General features: G+C 33.7%; 1 protein-coding gene across 1 annotated transcript; it reads left to right on the top strand.

Annotated features, from left to right (window-relative positions):
- The first annotated feature begins 2,936 nt into the window (after positions 1-2,936).
- LOC132285320 (NAC domain-containing protein 100) lies at positions 2,937-4,823 on the top strand. Its single transcript, XM_059787489.1, has 3 exons — positions 2,937-3,531; positions 3,656-3,933; positions 4,023-4,823. Exons 1-3 carry the CDS (start codon positions 3,342-3,344, stop codon positions 4,641-4,643), a joined length of 1,089 nt encoding a protein of 362 aa, XP_059643472.1. The 5' UTR covers positions 2,937-3,341; the 3' UTR covers positions 4,644-4,823.
- Positions 4,824-26,643: the final 21,820 nt, after the last annotated feature.

Raw genomic sequence — 26,643 nt, 5'->3', positions numbered from 1 at the left:
TTATTTAAAAAATTAATGTACTATTTTTTTAATATTTTTAATTTACCCTTTTGATTTTGAAATTATAAAAGTATGTGAACGTAGAAGGGTATATTTGAAAATTTACCCTCTAAAAAAGGAACAAATTTTTGTTGGGACAGAGAGTATTAAATGCAAAGTGCGTATTTTATAATTTCTTGCTTAATTGTGCATGCTCAGATATAAACACCATTACGATATCATTTTTGGAATTGAGTGGACAACTTTTGCATTTTTGGAATTGAATGGACAACTTTTGCATATTTTTCAAATATTGTTGCATTACATAAATAAGTGACTGACACCATTAAGATTGACACTATCCTATTTATCTCATGACTTTTATCTCCATAATAAATGCATAATAAGCTTTAGTCCATGTAATGAGATAGATTACTCGTATCCATCTTTTCGCATTGACCTTTTTCTATGACAAATTTGCATGGATTCTCAAGATTGATTCACTTTTTTTCTATCATCAATTAAGTCTAAGACAATCGTATGTGAATTCTCAAGATCGATTCACGTTTCTTTTACCATCAATTAAATCTAAAACAATCGTGTATAGATTCTCAAGATCGATTCACGTTTCTTTTATCTTCTCCTTTGTCTATATGCAAGATGCATTAATTAGTTTACACTGTATATGAGTAATCTTTAACAACTTCCATTCACCTCATCTGCAACTGATTTCTAACTTCTTAGAAAATGCATCGAAAAGAAATTAAATGACAATTACTTACGTTATTTATTTTTAAGAACAAATCATGTTCATTAAAGGGCCTCTAGCCTAATTGTATAACTTCTCCGTCTTTAAAAAGAGAGGGTAAGAGTTTGAGCTTAAAGTCGGCAAAATATGTGAGAGTCACTTACCTGACTAATCAATTTGTTAAAAAAGAAAAAAAGAAACTATTAAAGTTTGTGGGTTCAAAGTCTATGTGGGATAAAATAAGTGGATGTATTATTTAACAGAAAAAAATGTCATTTTATTACCCTTTTGCACTAATTAAGATTAAATGTAGTATTTTTTAATTTCCAAATATAGCTTTAATTTGTTTATAGTTTTGATTGGAAAAACTCACAAAATTGAAATTTAGAATGCATATATTAGAAGTGTTTAAAACAAAGGGGCAACCATACCATCACTCATATTCATAAATAATTAGAAGTTTCTCTTCCTACCCCACCACTCATTTTCACACAAGATCCACCGCCATTTTCATTTTCATCCAAAGTCAAGTCTTCCACTCCATTTTTCTCTCTTACTACCCTACTCTCATTGTTACCCAATTTTTTTATTTTTTTATTTTTTCAACTTTTAATAACCTACACGTGCTCTTCCCTAAGATTTGAAATAAAGTTTTGATTAGAAGTTGATTTATCAAGTTTGAATTTTAACTTTTAAATGGATCTTATGATAGAGAAAGATATAAAATATATGGAGTTTTGTTTTTCAACTTAAACTAAAAAACAGGAACGAATGTATCGTGAATTTGTTAGTCTGTCACTATCTGTATTATTTTTTATTATTGGAAGTGAAAATTATGGTTGAAATTAATCTCTATTTTTTTAGGCTCTATTTTGAATAAGGATTTCAAATAGATTTAGATTTTTTTTTATTTTTTATTTTTCAAAGTAAGATTATTAGATTAGAAATTAGAGGTGCGACCGAACTCTCAAAGATAATGAGAATCAACCCAACCTCTTAACTATTTAATAAGTAAAGTTTAGAATAAGATTTAGTAATTTTCTTTAGTAATTTTCAACTAAGTTTTAGCAACATATGCATATTAAAGAGAATATAATGTGTGGATTTTAAAAAACAAGATTATGCAAATTACAAAATTATTTGAAATCTATGCCAACAATTCTAGTTTTGCAAGGACTATAATAAAATATACCTCCCATACATTTAATTTAACATCACATTGTACTTCCATATACTTCAATATCCATTTATTTTAAGCTCTAATTTTTATTTTTATTTTAATCAATTTTAAACTCTAAAATGACCCATTGTTTTTCTAGGTTTTTCTACTTATCTTTTCTTTAAGGATTGACTTTTATACCGGCTCCACTTGCCCGTGTCACATTTGAAGAGATAAAGCACGAAAATTTGGTTAAACGTTATTAATTTTATATTCCTTTTCACAAGCAAAGTATGGGGTCAAAATGGTCATTTCGATTTGTGGAATGAAACTAAAGCTACACTTATTTCTTTGGGTTGCTGATGTAGAGGTTGTGTAATTCTCTACACATTCTCACAGCTGTTTAACACTAATTAATATAAATAAAACAAAATATGGTTATGTCTTCAAAATTTATTATAATGAATGGTGGATAATTCTGGTGTATTGTTGAAACAACTGAGAAGGTAACATCATGTTCACATTTTTTTTGAACTATTTCATTAAATTTTTTTTTTTTCTTTTTATGCACCATCATCTACATATTAAATTTCATTGATTACCCAAAAAAATAAAAAACCCGCAATTCCACCTTCTTCATTTTTTTTTTTTTTTTTTTTTTCCATATTCACACACATATGCCAATATGGAGGTTTGAACTGACTTTCCTTTGAAAAGTAAGGGTCTGATTCACCGGTTGTATTCCCACTTTATCTAGGTGCACTCTACTCTTGAAATGAAATGAAATAAATGCCCCTAATTCATAAATAGGAAAATCAGGTACTATGGGCATGTTAGTCATTTATATTAAGAAAAAAGAGTGCATTTGGTTGAAGGAAGAACACATTTATCATCTTTCAAAAACCAAAAAAAAAAAACAAAAAAAATTGAATACTGATCTAAAAAAAAAAAAAAATTATACAATCAAAATAGTTCTGAGATTGAAATTTACATGCATGGGGTTGAGATGAGCTGTAATTGGCCTATATGGATTTATTGCAACAAAGCAAAAAGGAGGGCCAAAACAACCTTCCCAATTCCTTACGGACCACGTTTCTATCTCTCCAAACACCAGTATTTAGGGGCTGCTGTTCCTCGTAATGCTTTTAATTTCTTTATTAACATCTCTTCCTCTATCTGATCACACCAATTTAGTTCCATCCATGGCTTCTCTTATCCTTTCCTCTATCCTTCCCATTTCCTTCTAGCTTTCCTTTCCTTTGCTTTCCTTTCCACTTTTTCTTCCAATTCAATAAAAATCACAGCTTTCTAGTTATTACCCATTTGAGGTTGAGTAGTTTTAAGCTTTGGTGATAGGTTTTATGGGTGAGTAGTGTGGTTCATAGCTTGTTTGATCAAATCCCAGTTTCTGAATTTCAGAGGTTTTAGATAAAAAAAAGAATACAAAGTTTTGAAATGATGGAGAACATTTCTAGGCATGAAAAGGAGGATGAGCAGATGGAATTGCCTCCCGGATTTCGATTCCATCCGACCGATGAAGAGCTGATCACTCATTATCTATCCAACAAGGTTGTTGACAGCAACTTCTCTGCCAAAGCAATTGGAGAGGTTGACTTGAACAAGGTTGAGCCTTGGGATTTACCATGTAAGGTTTTTGAACCCTATTTTTTCATTTTCCTTTTCATTTTCTCTCTGTTTCTGTTTATATATTGAGAATTGTATGAAGTGGTTTTTACTAATTTTTAATGTTTCTTTTGATTGGAAAAAAGGGAGAGCAAAGATGGGTGAGAAGGAATGGTATTTCTTCTGTGTGAGAGACAGAAAATACCCTACTGGTTTGAGGACAAATAGGGCTACTGCAGCTGGCTACTGGAAAGCCACCGGAAAAGATAAGGAGATTTTCCGGGGGAAATCGCTTGTTGGGATGAAGAAAACCCTTGTTTTCTACAGAGGAAGAGCACCCAAAGGAGAGAAAACCAATTGGGTCATGCATGAGTACAGACTGGAGGGTAGACTCTCTTTCCACAACCTCCCCAAAACTGCAAAGGTATTCCATTCCCTTTTCCCTCTTTTTTCCTCTGTTTTCCCCTGTTTTCCTTCTGTGATGCTAATTGATTTTCTTCTATTGTATTGCAGAATGAGTGGGTGATTTGTAGGGTTTTCCAAAAGAGTTCTTGTGGGAGGAAAATCCATATCTCAGGACTAGTGAGATTGAACTCTCCCGGGAACGAGTTGGGTTCTTCTGCTCTGCCTCCATTAATGGACACTCTGCCTTATGGTGGTGGTGGCAGAACTAGAGCTGCTGAATCCGAATCCGTTCACGTGCCCTGCTTCTCCAATTTCGTTGACATTCACAAAAACGAGGAAGAGAGGATTGATTACATCAACAATCCTCTCTTTCCTTTCTCTCCGAATCCATTGGACATTTTCCCAAGGATTTCTCTTCCCAACTCCTTCTATTCGGCTCAAACTCCTCCGGTTCAAGGGAATTTCCCATTCCCGGATTCGCTTTCAATGCAAAACCAAGCAATGTTGAGGGGTTTGATTGAGAATTATGGTCCAAACATGGGACAGAGCTTCAAAACAGAGAAGGAGATGGTTAGTGCCTCTCAAGAAACAGGCTTAAGCACTGATGTGAACACTGAGATCTCCTCAGTTTTATCCAATCTTGAAATGGGAAAGAGGCCATTTGATGATCCAGAGGCTCCATCAACTTCTGTGGGACCCCTTGAGTTTGATTATCTATGGAATTATTGAAATCTATATGATAAAATTAATAAGCAGCATTAGAGAAGAAGAAGAAGAAGAACTTCAGTTACTGTTATTCTCTGAAGAAAGTGATTTATGTGAGTTTGTGTAAAGATATTTTGGTAATTGAAGATAAATTTTATGTATTACCTGAATTCATATGGTATTGTATTGATTTATTCTTCTTCATGTCTTTTATGGTACTTCTTACAGTGATGCTATAAATATGTGTGTGTGTTGTGTGTGTGTCAAATTGCTTGTATTCAACAGCATGACATATTAGTTTTGCTGGTGTCTTTACTGATTTCGTTGTCTTAATTTTATTTTCTAAAATCTCATTGAGTTCTCTTTTAGTGATTTCATCTCTTAGATCATGAGTTTCATCCTGACATTCTTAATATTAGAAAACTCAGGTTTCAATTTCCTGGGACTCAGATCAAATACTCTCTCTCTCTCTCTCTCTCTCTCACACACACACACACACACACACACATACACATATCTGTATTATCCATTTATCCTCATATATTGATACTTTATGACCTATGACATGTACTGTTTTGTGAGCCACACACAGGTGTGTGTGTTGCTCAATGAAGTCCATATAAAACATCAACTCATGAAGAATTCTGGTCTCTCAATTCCATCATCATTTTTTAATAATGCAAAGCCCATCACTATTTTAGCTTCTTTGGTGCAGACAAAGACTTGACACTACATTAATTTTATAAAGTAGAAACATGATATTAAATAGTCATAAAAACATATATATACGGACTGATTTTAATTGATGAAAAAAAATAATTTAAAAATTAATAAGGGTGCTTGAAATTTACTTTTTCTGACTATATTGAATGTAAAAGTCTTAATGGACAGAAACAAAATATAACTTTCGTTTTGTTTCTACATGAAATCATATACATTAGAAAATGTTTAATCTAACTTTTAGAAACAAAAAATTAATTTTCCATACTGTTATTTTATTTATATTTTTCTGTTTTTGTTGAAACTTGAAATTTAAAAAACAGTATACAAACATGAATATAATCCCGTCATATAGTATGTAAACATGTATATGAGACTATGAGTATATGTGCATGTATATGTAAGTGTGTGTCTGTATATATCTCTATGTTGTGTGTACGTATGTGTTTTTGTATAGATGTCCCTTGGCTTGTATTCATTTAAATACGTTTGTATTTGTGTGTGTAAATTATATATATTAGAAATGAGTTTTGACGTTGAGTATTTATTATAAGAAAAATGACTTACAAAGAAAACATAGTCATTATCTTTCTTGGTTTTGTAGGCTATATATATTTAGCTTTTCTAACATTTTATACAACCAATCTTTAAAATATATTTTCTCGATAGTTTAAGCATATGCACACACCTATAATATTGTTCTTAGCCAGACTCCAACATTCAACCTTCTTTACAAAATCATATCATTTGAGCTGATGCTTATTGGTAATTATAAAAAATACTCCTTAGTTAATTCAAACACACCATAAAAAGCTATTATAAGTGGAAAAGAACATCAACAGATAATAAAATAAAATGCAAAATACTGAGACCATTTCATGCATATAAATGGAACTCTCTCTCACACACACAACTAAGCCAAACCCACCTACCTACGTATTAATGAAAAATTATTATTAGATCCTGAAATTATTGACTCCAATTTTTCATTAATTAATACGTAAACAAAAAACTGAATAAAATTAACACAAACATAACACATTTACTTACATGTCAAGTGCTAATTTCTCCTCACCATCACAAATATACACGCATTCACGTCCACACTCCACACACATGCCCCACACAAATTCTGTATGGTTGCTCATCTATTATTTCCACAACCATATAGTTTACAATATATTTGATTAGGCACCAAAGAAAATAAATAAAAATATGTTATGTAAAACTCACAATGAAACTTGTTGAAGGTTTTAAGTGTAAAAGTTACATTCATAACTTAAGTTTTTAAAGTAGAAGGTTGTTAAAATGGTATCAAAGTAGACAAGGTCATAAATCCAAGTTTCACCGTCACCCTGATAATTAAAATTGAAACACGTACGTGTTTGACCAAAAAGAATGTCACACCTAGGGGGAAATGTTGAATGATTTGTAATCCAAAATATGGTTTAATTATACTATATACTATAGTATTATTTATTTAAATATTATCTGTAAATATAAAGCAATAATTTATAAATATATAATTTCTTATAATATATAGTTTAATATAATCAAATAAAACTATAAAATAAATGAAACTGATTAAAAGTCGAGATTAGAATTTAATTTTATGTCCTTAAGACAGATTCGCTCCGCTATGGTGTTAACGGACTCAGTGGCGTCTATCTCCCAGGATACAACGACTTGTCTTCTTTTGGTAGTAGCACTGCAAACCAAATGAATAGGCAAACCAGCTCGGTGTAGTACTCTCTGACTCGAACTCGGACTCGGAGTGACTGACTAAGGCTCGAACCCAAATTCTAAGACTCGAACCCACAGACTAAAGAGAGAGGAGGAAGAAAAAAATTTAGAAGAAGATACGAATTCTTTGAATTTTGGTGTGATTTAGAATGAACCTGATGAGAGGTATTTATAGGCTAGAGGGTGCCTTTTTTGAATGGGTGCAACCATTGGTTCACAATGGTTCTGGAAAAAACTGTTGGTGGTTTATTTTGCAAAAGGGTGCAACCATTGGTTCATAAAAACTGTTTTATGGTTTTAATTTAAATTAAATACCAAAACTGTTTTAATCCATTATGAAGCCCAGCAAACAAGCCTAATTCGGCCATCTTAATAAGCCCAACAAAAATAAAATTAAAATCCAATCACACAAGCCCAATTTAGTTTAATAAAAAATTAAACATATTTCACAATCAAGCCCCGCCCCGCCCTGGACCGGGCGGGCAGCACGCGCGTGCGTGGTAGTTGGTTCAGACCCAAGCTTGCCTAGGTCCTCCCCCTCTTAAAAACTTGGGTGCCCTTGGGCCCAAACCCAAATCCCATACTAGGCTTATTTAAACTTAAATTGGTTTTAATAATTTTTCGATGTGGGACAAACATTTCTCACATTTTGCAAACCCATTTAGGCTTTGTCAAACACCTTACTTTAGAACTAATTTCTCATTCACCCGGAAACGGATTTGAGAAAGTAAATATACCACGTTCATCTCCTTGCAGAGAGGAATGAGCTTGTCTATAGATCCGCAAAAAATTCTTAGTGAAATCTATTCAAAATCTCTTCCAAAGTTTATGTTTTTAATGCCCCTGTTTCCAACAATCCCCCACATGAATGGAAATTTGCGTAAATTGCAAATGAAAAAGATACAGACACTAGAGAAAGTACTATTAGAAAGTAACTGTATCGGGATAGGTAGCTTTTAGCCTTGAACCTTCCCTAGTGTATCACTATCGGATTTACTAGCTAACTAGTGAATATGATATCTTGAACTGTTCAGTCGTTGATGTAAACCAAGACAATAGCAAACACACAGTTCCTTCCCACACAAAGTCAGTTCTCACAGTTGTGGCCCTAAACAACTCCTAGTATTTCATGAGTGCTCTAGAAAACTTAGCCTTAGAAGTTCTCATAAAAGCGGCCCCACTTCACACTCATATAGGTGACATCTTATTAAGAGTATCCTACTATACCCCATTTGAATTTTCAAGGTATAAGAGTCATTAAAAGCATAGCTTATCCTACTCATCGCTGTAGGTAGCACTGTCTCATCATAGAAATAGGTAGAAGATTAAATCTTCCCAGTGCTTCTGGTGAGCCATTCAAAATTTCTGTTGTCCCTTTGAACCTAGATCTTGGGATCTCCAGTCAACTAGGTTAGGTTTCCATTAAGATGACTCGTTAGCTTTCGTCTTTAATCCCATTCCCCTCGATGAACTATACACTTGCTCTCTTGTCAAACCTTTTTGTAAACAGTTCCGCTAAATAATCTTTTGACTTGATATAATCTATTAAGATTATCCCACTTGAGAGCAATTGTCTAACGGTATTATGTCGTCGACGTATATGTCGAGACTTAGCGTTATACATATTACTTTGTGCCCTTTCAATTGTTAATTGACTATCGCAATGTATACATATAGTGGGTATAAGTTTAGGCCAATTTAGAATATCTTCTAAGAAATTACGAAGCCACTCAACTTCTTCACCAACTTTATCTAAAGCAATAAATTCAGATTCTCTAGTAGATCTAGCAATATAAGTTTGTTTTGAAGATTTCTAAGATATGGCACCTCCTCCAATAGTAAAGATATAGCCACTTGTGGATTTATAATCCTTCGTATCTGATATCCAATTAGCATCACTGTATCCTTCAAGTACTGCTGGATATCTAGAATAATGTAATTCATAACTTATGGTATATTTTAAATACCTTAGAACCCTATTTATTGCAATCCAATGGTTCTTTCCTGGATTACTTGTATATCTACTTAATTTATTAACTGAGTATGCTATGTCTGGTCGTGTGCAATTCATCAAATATATTAAGCTTCCTATAATGCGAGAATACTCAAGTTGTGATATGCTAGAACCAGTATTTTTCGATAAATGAAAATTTACATCAATAGGAGTCTTTACAAGACTACTATCTTTCTTATTAAACTTTTCTAATATTTTCTCGATATAGTGAGATTGAGATAATACTAGACCATTTAATGTTTAAGAAATCTTGATTCCTAGTATGACATCAGTTATGCCTAAATTTTTCATATCGAAATTTTTGGTCAATATCTTTTTAGTAGTTTTGATTATAATATCATTACTACCCATTATTAGCATATCATCCACATATAGGCACATAATGACATATCTATTTTGAGTGTTTTTCACATAAACACGTTTATCACACTCATTAATTTTAAAACCATTTGACAACATCACTTTGTCAAATTTTTCATGCCATTGCTTAGGTGCTTGTTTCAATCCATATAAGGATTTTACAAGCTTGCACACCTTCTTTTCTTTTCTTGGAACTATAAAACCTTCAGGTTGTTCCATATAGATTTCCTCCTCTAATTCACCATTCAAGAAGGCAGTCTTAACATCCATTTGATGTATTTCTAAATTTTGCAATGCTGCAATAGCTAGTAACAATGTAATGGATGTAATTCTTGTGACTGGTGAATATGTATCAAAATAATCCAAGCCTTCCTTTTGCCTGTATCCCTTAGCAACAAGTCAGGCTTTATATTTATCAATTGAACCATCAGGCTTCATCTTCCTCTTGAAAATCCACTTATACCTAAAGGTTTAGTACTAGGAGGAAGATCCATCAGTTCCCAAGTATGATTTTGCATGATAGATTCAATTTCACTATTTATGGCTTCTTTCCATAAAGAAGCTTCAGGAGAAGACATAGCTTATTTATAGCTTTGTGGCTCATTCTCCAATATATAGGTCAGAAAATCAGGACCAAATGACTTAAACGTTCTAGCTCTTTTGCTACGTCTAAGTTCTTCTTTATTTTCATCATCTATAGACTCTTGATCTATATTCTTTTTTATATTGCTATTAGCAATATCATGATTTTTTTTAAGAGAATTTTTACAAGGAAATATATCCTCAAAGAAATAAGCATTCCTTGATTCAATAATTGTATTGACATGGATGTCAGGAATGTTTGATTTATGCACAAGGAAATGATATGCACTACTATTCTATGCATAGCCTATGAAAATACCATCAAAGATTTTTCATCCTATCTTAACTTTCTTAGGAGTAGGAACCACAACCTTAGCTAAACACCCCCACACTTTTAAGAATTTATAGGAAGGTTTTTGACCTTTCCATAATTCATAAGGTGTCACATTTGTTTTCTTTTGAGGTATTTTGTTGAGAACATAATTAGCAGAGAGCAAAGCTTCCCCCCACAAATTCTGGGTTAAACCAGAACTTATCAATATAGTATTCACCATTTCTTTTAAGGCACGGTTTTTGAGTTCAGTAACACCGTTCTGTTGCGGTGAATAAGGAGCGATAGTTTGGTGAATAATACCATATTCTGAGCATATATCAGTGAATGGTACTTCGTATTCACCACCTCTATCACTTCTAAATACCTTTATCTTTTTGCCAAGTCGATTCTCAACCTCATTCTTATAATGTTTAAACATTTCCAAAGCTTCATCTTTACTTCTTAACAAGTATACATAACAGTATTTTATACAATCATCAATAAAAGTAATGAAATACTTTTTCCCACCTCTAGTTGGCACAGATTTAAAGTCATAGATATCACTGTGAATTAATGCTAGAGGTTCAGTACTTCGCTCTATAGAGTGAACTAAGGTTCTAGTCAATTTTGCTTCTACACATGTTTGACATTTTTTATTTAAATCAATACTAAATTTAGGTATAGACTTCATGTTAATTAATCTACGAATCGTATCCTAATTAACATGTCCTAACCTACTATGCCACACATCAGATGATTCAATTATATAAGCAGAAGAAACATTAGCTTTATTATTATTATTAATAGCTTTGGGTAAAACAATCATTACATTGAACTCAAATAGTCCATTACTTAGATACCCTTTGCCCACATACACCTCATTCTTAGTCAGCACAAACTTTTCAGATCCAAAGACCAGCTTGAACCTATTCTTGCTTAGAAGTGACCCAGAGACCAAGTTCTTCCTAATGTCTGGTACATGCAGCACATTATTAAGAGTGAGCTCTTTCCTTGAGGTCATTAGTAGCTTAATCTTTCCTTATCCTTCAACCTTTGCAGTAGAAGGGTTCCCCGTGTAGAGTTGTTCTTCATTATCTATAGCTTCATAGGTAGTGAACATCCTCTTTTCAGAGCAAATATGATGAGTAGCTCCTGTGTCCACCCACTATTCTCTATTGTTGCTCACCAGGTTGATTTCAGAAATCACAGCTGAAAGATTTAGCTCTGACACATCAGCAGTCAACTTATCTTCCTCAGCAATGTGCACCTTAGTGGTCTTTTTCTTGGGGTTGTGTTATGCTTTGCGGCTATAACAGTCTTTACCTCGGTATCCTAGCTTGCCGCATATGAAGCACTTCCCAGTGAACCTCTTGTAGTTTCCTTGACTGGGACCTTTGCCAGAGTACTTCGTCTTCTTATTCTTCTGTCTAACTTCTACTACATTTGCTTTAGACACCATTGAAGAATTCCCAGCTTTCTTTTTAGATGTGATGTTATCTTATTCAATTCTTAGCCTGATAATCAGGTCTTCGATCCCTATTTCCTTGCGCTTATGCTTCAAGTAGTTTTTGAAATCTTTCCAAGTAGGTGGCAGCTTTTCAATGATCGAAGCTACTTGAAAGGATTCACTCAATGTCATCTTCTCAGCATGTATCTCATGTAGGATCAGCTAGAGCTCCTGCACTTGGCTCATAATTATCTTGGAGTCTATCATTTTGAAGTCCAAAAATTGTCCGACCACGAACTTCTTCAAGCCAATATCCTCTGTTTTATACTTTTTGTCTAGTGACTCCCAGAATTTTGTAGTAGTATTTATTGGACTGTACACATTATATAAAGTGTTGTCTAATCCATTGAGGATGTTGTTCTTGCATAGGAAGTCTCCATGCTTCCATGCAGCAATAGCTCCTAGCTTGGTAATGTCAGTCTCACCCGCATCTAGCACTAGGCAGTCTCAGTTAGATACTTGCTTAGATTCAAAGTTGTAAGGTAGAACATCATTTTCTGTTGCCAGCTTTTAAACTCCGCCCCATTAAATTTTTCAAGATTCTCCCCATGAGTGACGGGAATATTAGGCATAATAGTACTCGTACTTGCCATTTGTCTGATATATATTAAATATACAGACCACAGTCAATTTTACAAAAATAAAATAACAACAATATTTAAATAATTAAACTATAGTATAAGCTAAATCTATCTTAAGATTGTAATCCAAAATATAATCTAATTATACTATATAATATAGTATTATTTATTTAAATATTATCTGTAAATATAAAATAATAATCTATAAATATATAATTTCTTATAATATATAGTTTAATATAATCAAATAAAACTATAAAATAAATGAACCTGATTAAAAGTCGAAGTTAAAATTTAATTCTATGCCCTTAAGACAGATTCGCCTCGTTATGGTGCTAACAGACTCAATGACATCTATCTCCCAAGATACAATGATTTGTCTTCCTTCGGTAGTAGCACTGCAAACCAAATGAATAGGCAAACCGACTCGGTGTAGTACTCTCTGACTCGAACTCAGACTCGGAGTGACTGACTAAGGCTCGAACCTAAATATTAAGGCTCGAACCCACAGACTAAAGAAAGAAGGGGGAAGAAGAAAATTCAGAAGAAGAGAAGAATTCTCTGAATTTTGGTGTGATTTGGAATGAACCCAAGGAGGGGTATTTATAGGCTAGATGATGCATTTTTTGAATGGGTATAACCATTGGTTCACAATGGTTCAGGAAAAAACTACTGGTGGTTTATTTTGCAAAAGGGTGCAACCATTGGTTCATAATGGTTCATAAAAACTGTTTTATGGTTTTAATTTAAATAAAATACCAAAACTGTTTTAATCCATTATGACGCCCAACAAACAGGCCCAATTCAGCCATCTTAATAAGTCCAGCAAAATAAAATTAAAATCCAATCACACAAACCCAATTTTGTTTAATAAAAAATTAAACATATTTGACTGCCCAAGCCTGAACTGGGTCGGGGAGGGCGGCGCGTGTGGTAGTTGGTTCAGACCCAAGCTTGCCTAGGTCTTCCCCCTCTTAAAAACTTGGGTGCCCTTGGGCCCAAACCCAAATCCCATACTAGGCTTATTTAAACTTAAATTGGTTTTAATAATTTTCCGATGTGGGACAAATATTTCCCACATTTTGCAAACCCATTTAGGCTTTATCAAAAACCTTACTTTGGAGCTAATTTCTCATTCACCTGGAAACGGATTTGAGAAAGTAAATATAACACGTTCATCTCTTTGCAGAGAGGAACGCGCTTGTCTATAGATCCGCAAAAAATTCTTAGCGAAATCTATTCAAAATCTCTTCCAAAGTTTATGTTTTTAATGCCCCTGTTTCCAACATGATTTAAATATTAAAATTACACTATCTCTAATAATTTAAGTTTTTAGAGTAAATAGTTGTTAACTAAACTCATTTCATTCAATAAATAAAATTAAATAGTCGTGACTTGTTATCAATATATATTTATAAGTGTTTTGTTTCGTAGACTGGTACTACCTCCATCCTTGTAGTAGTTGTCCAACTTTGATTTTATAAATTTTTAAAGTGACATACAATTAACTAAGTTGTCTTTATAACTATAAATATATATAATAGATTTTTTAAAAATTAGAAGGGTAATTATGAAAAGATTGCATTTATTTTGTTCTGACTTTTAAAAAAGAACAACTAATTTGGGACACTTTAAAAAGGAAAAATGAATTTCTAATATGAGACACATGGAGTATGGCCTAATTTGGTGTGCAAGAATGAAATGGAATGGAAATGTGAATGTGAATTCTCATTCTATTGTTTGGATACAAATATGAAATAATATAGAAATGAAATGATAATCAACATTCTAAGTGGTAGTAGTGGAAGTGGCGGAAGGTGGTGGTGATGATGGAAGGTGATGTTAACGACTGTGGCACTAGTGGTGGTGGAAGACGATATGATAATGGCAGTGGCAACAGGAGTGGTGGTAGAAGGCAGTAGTTGTGGTGGTGGTGGTGGTGGTGGACTGGTGATGACCAAGAATTTTGTTCCTAAGAATGAATTTTCATCTAATTAGAAAAGTCGTTATAGGTGTTTAAGCCTCAGTGGAGGCATGTGTGTGTAAGTACCAATTAAGGAAAAAAAAAAATATCGTTACCTCTTTAATATAAATATTCTTCAAACCTTATTGATATACTACTTCTGTCCCATATTAAAAGTCCACATTGAAAACTGTGACTCACTTGAGTTGGACTTTTAATATAGGATGAAGAGAGTATGAAATTGTAAATGTTTAATTATATATATATATATATATATATATATATATTTTCTTCAAACCTTATTGATATACTATCTCTGTCTCATATATATATGTTTACTTCAAACCTAGCTTATTGATATATTACCTCTGTCCCATATTAAAAGTCCACATTAGACTTTTAATATGGGACGAAGAGAGTATGAAATTGTAAATGTTCAATTACTTTATACTTCAAAACATCCCTATCTAATCATTAGTATTTTTAAAAAGAATTTATGTTTCTAAATATAACTCTTTAAACATTAGTATTTTTAAAACTCTCTCTTAGTAGGTGTATTGAATCTCAAAAACTTACCATCTAAATACCTACTAGCGCGGTTATATGGTTGAAGTTACATTCTCGATAATTTTACTAGTAACTATATCAGCAATTGTAATTAAATTAAAGCCATGACCAAACAACAATCCCACCTAACAACAATCCCGCCAATCCGCGTGTCTAATAATTGATGCAGACATGAAATGTGGGGCATCCATGACGACACCATTTTAGCCAAGGAACAGTGTATTCTATGTAACACTCATTTTCAATTATGTGTACCAAAACTGCACTCACTCGTTCATTCATTCCACTATTCGCCTATACCACATGATGTAAGAATATTCTTGCATATATATGTGTGTGTGTATATATATATACACACAAACGGAAATCTCGAATCTGTATATATTTATACAAGTTTAATATCAAAATCTCATGAATATCCCCACATGATCAACAACCTATCTCTAAGATTTGAAAAAAATTGAGTCCTACACGAATGAGCTTTCTCATACTTTTTGGCAGTGTAGAGGTGAGTGCTTAAAACATTATGGAAATGGTGATATCTTTGTCCTTTCCATTATTTTCTCATAGACAAACATATCTTAGATATTTCCATTTAATTGGTTGTTTAGCTGACCAATCAAACATATCTCTATATTAGAGAATACACTCACGTGACATACAGTTTGATTTTTGAGAGGTAGAAAGAAGAATTTGATGTCTTCTAAGGGTGTTTTCGTCATTTCACTTGGTGGTGGGGGACAACGTTTGCGTAATGAATTCCAATCTTAACGGGTTTTTGTTGTCTGTTGTGAGGTAAGAAGTTAGGCCGGTCCAACTGTTTGACACGTAGACAGGTGGGGCCCACACGCTCATTACACGCTGTTCAGGTTTTTGTTGCCTGCGTCGTCAAACGGAGTGGCAATTGGCCAACTGGAATGGACTTTGCCAGGTGTCATGCACCACGTGATTTAAATTTTATTGTGGACCCAGTCCAGCTCGACAATTGGATGTCCATCCTAACAAATATATGTATAAAAATTAAAATCTTCCCCGGTGCACCAAAGAGGTCGTGATCAGTCCAGCAATAAGTGAGACTCAGTTTACCTAAAAAAAAAAAAAATAAGTGAGACTCAGCGCTAAATTGACGTCAACCCTATACGTAATAGGGCAAGGTCAGATCGAACAAAGTTATAAATAAATTTTTTAATATTAAAGTTCAATTCTTTAATAAATAATAATTTACTTAAATTTAATTTATAAATATTTTTATGTTAATAATTTTTAATGTAAAAAAAAAAAAAAAAAAAACTAGCAAAAACTATTAAAGTGTTATTTAAACAACAATAAAAAAGATCGAAAACACTGTGCACTTTTAATAGTTAAAAAAATGATTAGAGCATGTATGAATATGCACGGATTGTAATCTTTTCTCAATGCTCTAAACAGCCTGACATTATTATTGTCTATAAAAAATAATAGTAGCAACAACAAGTATATAAATGATATAAAACGACGGTTATAATTCGGACGGGTTGGACGAATTTGAGATATAACTTGAGTCAAATTAACTATATGAAATACAAAACCCAAACTCAACCATAACCCTATCTTCAATCCTAACTACTCAACTCGAACCCAACCTATCCTTCAACTTTTAAATTTGGACTTACATTCCAAGTTAAAATTTCGGGTCAATTCGGGTTACTCATGTGGCTAAACTTCCCACCAAAAATTTAATATAATTTTGAATTAGTTTTTGATTAAATTACTCTTAAATAAGAAAAAGTTTAAACACTTTTTGTAAATTTTTAATAAATTATAAACGAATTCTTAAAAAATTAATTCTTCTAAATGTTAATATACAATAAGTTATGATTTGACAAAGGAAGTAGAAAAGTAAAAAGATAACCGTAGTTTAAATATTATATATAATGTATTTAAAATTAAAAATATATATGAAAATAATATTAGAATTCAGGTTCGGGTTAGTTCTGGTTGCTAGCACTTCAACCCAAGCTCAATCCTAATTAAATTCGGGTTGATATTTTTCAACCCAGGTCCAACTCTAATTATAAAAATAGTTGCCCAAACTCTCGAAAAATCGGACTGGGCTCGGGTTAGATTCGAGTTGCCCAACCCAAGTTGCACCCCTATATAAAACTCTAAAAAAGTTATTGATGTATCAAATAACTTAAAAAAAGAAATAAAAAGAAACAAATAGAAAGAGTTTCTATTAATCTGAAAAAAAAAAAAAAAAGACTTTCTCTTGTATTATAAATTTTTATATTTTAAAAAGAAGAACTTTGAATTTAACAAATTTCAATTTTCTATCAGGTTATCATCCTTTATTCAATCCATCTCATTTAGTTTAAGAGTATTCTTAAGAGTTCATTGGCCAAGTGCTAGAGTTTGAGTTTGTGTGTCAATGGTTATCATTTGACATACAATAAGTGTTTTTACTATTATTAAGATTATTCTAGCTTTATGCTTCGTTTGGTTAAAAGGATAAAAAAGAGAGAATGGAATAGAGAGGGAGAGGGATGGATGAAGTACCCCTAAGGAAGGAAAAGTGATTCCCTCACTTTTTTATTTAGTTGAATTAAAGAGATAATAGAAAAAATTTATGGTGTGATAATATTTTTTTTTTTGGTTGGGAGGAAGCAAATGAAATTTTTTACATACTTTTACTAATATGTATGCCATTATTAATGAAGTTGATCTGCATTGTTCACGTCTTTCTTAGTATAACAAGAACTATCGATATTCGGAATTGAAAATTTTATGTTCAAAATATCTAGCATCTAGCAATGATAGATTCTAAGAATGGAAAAAATAGATAAAGTAAGGGGTAAAATTTGGCTATAAATATATATGAAAACCAAATTAACTTATAAAAGGTAATTCATCACAAAATTATTCCACGATGTTATTTATTTGTACACGAGTTTTAACACAAGCCCAAACACGTATAAAATTGATAAAGGTTAAAATAAGTCATTTTTTGTAAAAAAATAAATAAAGGTTAAAATAGGCATTACAAATGAAACTAATAAAGGTTAAAAAAGAAAGGTTAGAAGAAACAAAGACAATTCCCTACATTACTAATTCCAATTACGAGGATGATATAAATGAAACTCTCGCTGAAATGAGGTACATCGAATTTATTACGATTCACTGAATATGATCGGTAAAGATTCGATCTATAATAAATTAATCCTTTACGATAGCACAAATCATTGTAAAATAGGGTTATTGGACGGGTAAGTCGAACTACTGGAATTGCTAGTTTATGGCAACCAAGGTCTTTAAATTCACTTTTAGTTTGATGAAAGGGGTATAAAGTTTTGGTTTGATTTGTCACTAGAATTAGGAATTAAAATTGCATAAAAACAATAATTGCAAGGAATTGAAGGAAGAAAATTAATAAGGAGAGGACTAGGGAAGTGAATCCATTACCTACCTATAAACATACTAGAACTTGATTTACTTGGGAGAGCAACATATACAAATGACCATGGAATGCAAAAATCACAAAATTACTACATTACCTTCAAGAAATTCATAAAATCAATAGGCAAGAATAATCTATCAAAGATTTACATGCTTAAACTACCTAGACTAGGGTGCAGCCTTAGGCATGCTCACTAAGCTAGAGATTATCAAGCCTTTAATCAAATGATAAAAGCACATGAAATCAAGAATCAAGATTAATCCATCAAAGGGAGACCTAAGCTATGGACTAACAAATTCCTCATATAGCATTCCATTAAAACCATTCCACATTCTCATTTTCATTGTCACAATAAAAACGCAAGTTATACAATCATGAGAAATTATAATCCAAGACAAGATAATAGCTTCAACATAATCATTTATAGAGATGAAGCTTTATTACATCAAAATGAGTACTCTAGAATGTGGAATAACCACATATATACATGTTTCCCCCAATTTAAACCAAAAGCTAGAGCATGCTTACAAAGTAGGGCTTTATCACCTCCCTAGATAGGGAGTTAGTTACCCATAGACACAAAGGAAGAAGGAGAATGAGAGGTCTTCAACTCCATTTTCATACTTAAAGGCTCCAAGACTCCAAACCCAAGCTTACAATATTTCTCTCTCTAAAAGCTTTGCTAGAAAAGTTAGATAGATCTCATACCATCCTCCAAGCCCTTAGTCAGCCAAAAATATCTTTATTTTCCCTCCATTTTTGAGCCCAAACATCCCTAGGAGAATTCAGAACCGCACAATGGGTCAAGGGGACAGCCTTAAAGGAAACAATGCAGATCTATACCCACTTGTCTGTGAAATGGCGGGCGCCCACGGCACTCCAACTCTCTGCCTTTTTGGGCGGGCGCTCGCGAGACTTCAACTCTCTACCCTGAAATTGCTGCTTTTGACCTCTTTTTCGCGGGTTAACAACGCAAGTCTTCTTCCTAGAGCTTTGAGCAACGAGCATTATAAGTTCCATGGATCACTTGACTTGGCCAAAACTACAGTCCCCAGCAACAGCGTACTTTGATCTTCAAAAACTTATCAAAGCGTCACTTTTACCTCTCTTAGGGGAACCAACCTGAAAATAGACAAAAGAATGCAATTAAGGCTAATATATTCAATATAGACAACTAATGGACTTAACTAATGCAAATAAGGGCGCTTGAATATGTAATATTCGGCACTTATCAGAATACAGTACCATACAATTATCATTGGTCATTAACTTGACCGTCGGAGCATCCTTCGCGGGCATCACACTAGTGCCATTTGTATTAACAACCCTTTGTCTTGCAGAAAACGTCGTCGTTCCGAGTCGCATAGATTTTTCACATCAACAATTAGCACCATTTGTGGGAACAATTAGTTTCCTAAAGAAATAATGCTTCTGACGTTAGTTGGCTTGGATGACGCGAGTCAGCTTGGGTGACGGGAGGAATAAGCCGTTATAGATTTTTGATCATGGAAACCATCCTTAAAACATCACATTATCCAGAAAATCATATAGTGTCATAGTGCTGGAACAACAGGTCCCCCGTTCCTATAGAAAGATGGGTATCCACATCAGGATCCCTCATCTATCATATTGGGGGCATAAAGGTAAACTGCCCGATAACACTTTATGCATGATGATAATACTCAAAAGTCTAGCACATCAATCCTGGCGCACCAGGCCAGTAAATGTCTAGTCTTCTTACTTGTTAATGCATACCATAACTTGGTTATTCCAAGACCATGACTTAGTTATTCCACACCTACCTAGCTTGGTGGGACTCTACACACCAAGATGGTCTCCACGATTAGGATGGCCTTACACTCAAGGATGTCTCTTAAGGTTCTGTTGGTCCCATCTTTGAATTAAGGTTTGCCCTTTTAAATTTTAAAAAATCTATCACAAGTTCTCTATACTGAGTTCTAAATGATTCTGGTATGAATAATACGCATTATTGAACCTTAGGGGCAGCTAGGTCATTCAACATTGTTAAGAAGATTATTCAAATGATCTAAGGAAGGTACATTATCTTGAAGACTCACTCTACAAGCCATTCAGGGTTACAAACCCTAGTACAGAGGTTTATGTTTGGCTACAGAGCATTTTAGGGGCAATAAGGTCTCAGGATGATCAAGTGTTCACAGTCTCTGTGACGCCCCAAATCCCATGATTTGGTGCATCAACTAAAAAGATATAAACCCAACTGATATCGAGTTCGAAATGCGGAATCAAGGGTAAAAAACGAACAAAATAAGAAAATAAGGGTAAAATGATTTTACCCAAAGAGAAGAAAATTTGACTCTCAACAAGTCAAATAAGGTGAAATGAATCTAATCTAATCCTTTGGTAACATCCTAAGAAGTTTTAAGGCCTTTGGAAGTGGTTTCCCTCGAAAACCCTTCCTCGATTCAAATGAAATCCCGACACCATCTCACTAAAACCTGAATATCTCACTATAAGGATGGAATCTGAAAATGGCATTGTTACCATTGGAAATATTATTTCGGTGCAGTCAGTTTAGACACAATAACGAACCAATTCGGAGCTAAAATGAAGGAAATATGATTGTTTGAAGTTGAAGCTACACGCTGAGGCAGGGTCATGGGCTGCGAGTGCTTGGGGTTAGCCCGGGCATTCTGCCCTGAATATTGGAGCGCTTGATGAGTGCTAAAAAGTGCACATTTAAACCCCTTAAGCTTGAGTATTCTAGGACCTTTATCTATCTTACCTTCCTGTTTTAGACTAATTTCATGTTATTGCCCTTTTCAGGTGTTTATCCCCAAAATAAGTCAATTCAGCCAAATTAGAGCATAAAAGAAGTAATCTCAAGTTGAATGGAATAATGGAGCAAAGTGGAAGCAAAGTGGTGGAAATCAGCAATCTTCGATCGATCGGGAATACTTTCGATCGATCTCACATTGATTGATCTCACCTCACCAAGATGGATCAGACCCCTTGTCCTTATCCTCAAAGAATTTCCATCTTCGATCGATCCAACTTTCTTCAGATAGATCGAACTTTCTTGATCTTATCCCCACCTACCACTTTTGTCTTTTCCCCAAAATATCCTAGAAATATCTCAGATCTGTCTTATTCCAAAAAGGCGCCGCCATGGATTGATCGATTTGGCCTTAATTTGATGGATCTAGCCACAGTTCGATCGATCTCATCTGAATTCGATTGATCAAACCTCCTCAAGTCCGAAATAAAATAGAGTCCAGCTCATTAAAAGATGGCTCGTGGTGCAATCATGAAGGGACCCTAGTGCATGAGACCTGACCATTGGGTGTGACACTTGAGCTACCTATATAAGGATTTTGAGCCATTTTTACATCATATCTCATACGACATAACTTAGAATCTCATATCTATCTTAGAAAGGAGGCTAGAGCTTAGAGAGACATACACTATTTTGGGAGTTGTTCCATTTTTCTAGGGTTTTCCATAAAGGAGAAGAGCATTTCTACCATAGAGATAGCCCTTGAGGGTTGGATGACTACATCAATGAGTGACTAAACATCTTCTTGGGGCTACAGTTAGCCCTAAGCATGCCTTCTAGACCTTAATGTTTTGTATTTTGAGGGGATTTGTGTTGTAATCTTGTCTTGACACTTAATTTATATATGAATCTTGTTTTTACAATAATTTGTGTTGATTAATACTTCCAATTGATCATTTTATTCTATCCATATGTCTATGTATGCTAAAATAGATGTTTATGTGTTTATCTCTTGGTTTTGTGATATTGATGCATGTCTATGTGTATTAATGCTATGAATCTAGAGATTGTCAAAGCATAGTACTTAAATAGAATACTCTTGTGGTTTGTTTGATGGTTCATACTCATTTCTTGATGGATTGTGCCTCTACCATAGTTTAATTAGTTTAATTTTCATGTTCTCAGCTTAGATTTAGTGTAGTTGCTTTTCTTTCTTAGATGTGAGGACAATCCATGCTTATAGTTTGATGTTCCATACTTATGAATGCAAGTAGTATTATTCTTTAACTTGTTAGTGTGTTGATTGTGAATTTAAATGAAGGAATAATGGCTTAGTTTTATATATTGTGCTATTCACTAGGTTGTCTAATATTATATGCTTAATTAGTCAATCCATGCTTGTTGATTCAATCAATCACACCTCTAGAATTGTGATATTTAGTGGTGACCTCTAGATCCCAAGACCTCTCTCTCTTGTTCTTTACTTTTTATTTATTTTAATTGCCTTGTATTGAATTTATTTACATTTTAGTTTAATTAACCAATCAAAACACCGTTTGATCACTCGACCTACTAATTCGACTTTGTTTTCATATTAACATAGCCCCCAATCCCTTGGGACGATCCTTACTTACCCTATCTATATTAGTAGTTAGAGGTAGTAGTGGCACTTTATAAATTTAAACTTGGCCACACTTTTATTGCAACTTTGGTGCACATGCGACGACACACACCAGCGCTCAGTGGGTGCCCTCGGATTGCTCGAAAGGTGTCGAAATGTGCCTTGGGTGCCCCAGAGTGCGCATCGAGTGCTGGAAGGGTGCTCCAGAGTGTGCACTGAGCGCTGAAAGGGTGCCTGCGAGCGTTTAGGGTTACAAATTCACCACTAGTGAATATTAACCTCGGCCAAATTTTTTTTTTTTTTTTTTTTTTCAATTAAAAAAAAACCCTTGAAGCCAAAATAGTGATATTAAAAAAAAAAAAAAAAACCAACCCAAGTGAAATTAAGCATGGAATAAAATAAAAACGCCCCAAAATGCATAAAATACCAAAACTATACATTTGGATACAAAATAGTGCATTTAATATACTTTGAAAGGAAATGCCCCTTGGCCTCATTACATAGATTTCAAGTTATACAAAAAAATAGATGAAGACAAGGAAATCATTTGGGAACTCCAAAGTACTAATGTGAGTTCCCTAATCATTTCTGTCACAAGTAGCTATATTATTTTCCCACATTAATAAAACGGAAACCAAATTAATAATTAGACATGCTAAACACTTTGCATGTGAACAAGAAGCAAAATTTCCAAAGCGATACAAGTTAAACCAAGCTAAGTGTGATGAGCATCCAAGAAGAGTATCTCTTTGCCTAAAAAATGGTAAATTAGCTAGGGTGAGTAATTTGAATTAATCCGTAGGATAGTGCATTATAAGGATAACCTAGGGTTCATTGGTCTTGCAAGAATAACATAGGTTATACAAGTGTTGTACATACCTCCTATGTGTCTAATTTAAGGGTGAAGATAATGGATCATCCTAGAATAAACATTTGAAGCAATGTAAATAGACTTCAATTCGTGGATATGCATTTAACAAAATGGATCAACCATACAAATACATAAGAATGTCAACTTGTAAATGAAATACAAAATCATATAGTAGGGATATCGACTCACACACACACAATCACACGTATCACGTGCACCGAAAAATATAGCTATTTCCGGGCTACTAACCCGTTAGGAACTACCTTAGTGGCCACTTTAAATTTAGAAAAAACTCATATCTCCCTCACTAGAGCCAAACTCTAGCAATCTCAATGTTACAATGTCCCAAGCATCTCTCAAAATCAACAACCATATAACCATATAATCAGTGTACACACTTCAACTTCCATGCGCACATAAGTTGTGAGGATCACATATCTCATGTCCTAAGCTTTCAATGCTAATCATGGCATGAAATCAAGCAAGTGATATATGTGTATATGTTAACATTGACATATCCAATAAAAAACTAACTTCATGCTAGCAATTTAAGGTCTCTAATACCCTAGCAACTTAAACATACAAGCATAATATAGGACATTTGAAATAAGAAGTAAACCATGCACCATTTAAACAAACATTATACACAAGTTTAACATATTCCCTTATGAAGCTTGGGCAAAACAACCCCCTTATTAAAGGGCAAGCTCATGAAACTCAGAAAAGCCTATTCCCTTATTAAAGGGAGAGCTCACGAAGCTTGTGCAAAACATGCCCTTATTAAAGTGGTGAGCTAGGTGAAGCTCATAAAAATTATTCCGCTTATTAAAGGGGCAGGTTGGGTGAAGTTTGAAATTATTTTACCCCTTATTAGGGGTGTAAGCTAAGTTAAACTAAGGCTTAATACGAATTACCTTATCAAAGGGATGAGCTGGGTTAAGCTCATACCTATTACGAACCCTTTATCAAAAGGGCAACTTAAGTAAAGCTTGGTACAACAACTACATCCCTTATTGAAAGGGCACAAATGACTACTCCCTTTATTAAAGAGGATGTCTCCGCCTTTGCCGTCTTGGTATCTACAGTTCCAAATTCGTCCTTGTTGGCGCTTCCAAGCTAGTACTCAAGCTTTGTTAGTAACATCTGGATGAAGAAGTTCATCAATATTGCGAGGGCAAAGTTTATGGTTAACCGGATCTGGAGTTTGACGACACATATTCTGTTGTTTCATGGCTATGATGGTACCGATATTAGTAGTTGTTTGGGTCACCCTTTTAAGGATTTACATGTTCATCGTTGGTTTTATTTTGGCCATGAAATTAATCTTTAAGTCCCCTTGCCGAAAATTTATCAACCTTCGCCGTCTAGGTTGTCAGAGATGGGACCTTAATGTACCTTACAGTGTCCTTGGGATGTTACGACCTTTGACGATTGTGTTTTCGTTTGATGTCATGATGGCGCTGTCCCTTTGGTGTATGGACCAAGTTGGGCGTACAGGGTTAGTTCGGGAGAAGCTTTTGGTTATTGCTAGAGGGCCCCATAATACATGGGATTGATTAGTTGGGCCTCAAGTCAACTCCCTGTTAATGAACATATTCCTCACATAGCCTCAATGTCTCCCTCGCCCCACTTTGTTTTTGCATGTGTGCTCAAGCCCAATGGACGGTATTGTGCATTAACTTCATGTGGATTAGCTTCGAGTCTTCATATGTAGTGTGAAACAGTTTGTGTTTATTGTACTGTGGATCTTTTGTTCTTTGTTCAACATACTTGTAAAATTGGATATATGTAATATGTAATCTTCTCGTGTTTACCAGGGAAAACAAAAAAAAACTTAATACGCCTGTTGTCTGAAGGTAATTGATAGAACAAAAGTTGAGCCCACTTTCTTCTTTTTTTCTTATTCTTTTTTCATTCAATGTTTATTACTTTGACCTCTCCTGATATTTGGCACGTATGCTTAATGACACACCATAACGTTTTCTTTCTGTCAAATCTATTTACCAAATTTTATAAAATGACAAATTTGTCTTCCTTTTGTATAAAATGCAATATAATATACTATATTATATAATATAAAAGGGTATTATTGAATTTTGATACTCAAAGTTACTTTTCGACAACCGGTGAACGAGTCTAGAAGAGGTCAAAATATAAATGTCGTTTAACGCTGTGAACCATCACTTGTATGTAATTCTCCCAAATCTTAAGATAAGGGTAGTTTACCCAAATCTTTAAGGATTTATTTTTTTAGTCAGATGACTTTGATACTTGGAAGAATTTTTGCTCTTTATATACTTCATGTATATTTAAATTCAACCGGTAATAATCTAATACCCTTTAGGTAACTTTTTACGCTATTTTATCTCATATGCATTACATTAGTTCCACAATCATCATGCATGTTAAAACATCAACACTTGAGTGGAATTTTTATTCCATCAACATCATTCTCTAGTATATAGTTTATTTAACAATTTTTTTATTTTTTATTTTTATTTATTTAACAATTCCTTTAGGTTTTAAGATAATTCTCACTAGCATCACCACGATAACAAATGATACTCTAAAAGAAAATTTCATTTTCATAACCTTAAACCAACATTAATTGTTCTCCATCTGCATAATACTTTCAATACAATTTGAGTAATGTGTACTATCAACTTGAATTAATGACTTCATGACCAAATTAGCTTCATTAACATAATGTATGGGTTGTCTTATCTCAATTTGCTTCTTTTGTAAAGTCCTTTTTTCGGGTCCAAAGCTCACGAGGAAATGGAAATGGAGAGGGATGGGAGACTTTGGAACCATTCAAATCCGATGCCCTCCCTTGTGGGAAAGCGTTTGGAGAATAACACTCTTTATATTTATTTAAAAATAAAAGAGTTATGCGAACGCATTAATAATGACGTTATAATGATGTCATGATAAACTCACACAAAATAATTCCATGCATTTGAATTTCAAACGGCTTGTTATATTATGCAAAAT

The sequence above is a fragment of the Cornus florida genome, unplaced genomic scaffold, assembly GCF_030987335.1.
Source record: "Cornus florida cultivar Cherokee Brave unplaced genomic scaffold, ASM3098733v1 CherokeeBrave_3.0.0_Hap2_Chr11, whole genome shotgun sequence".
Lineage (NCBI taxonomy): Eukaryota > Viridiplantae > Streptophyta > Magnoliopsida > Cornales > Cornaceae > Cornus > Cornus florida.
The sequence above is the reverse complement of the archived record's forward strand: the minus strand, read 5'-3'. Positions and strand labels throughout refer to the sequence as shown.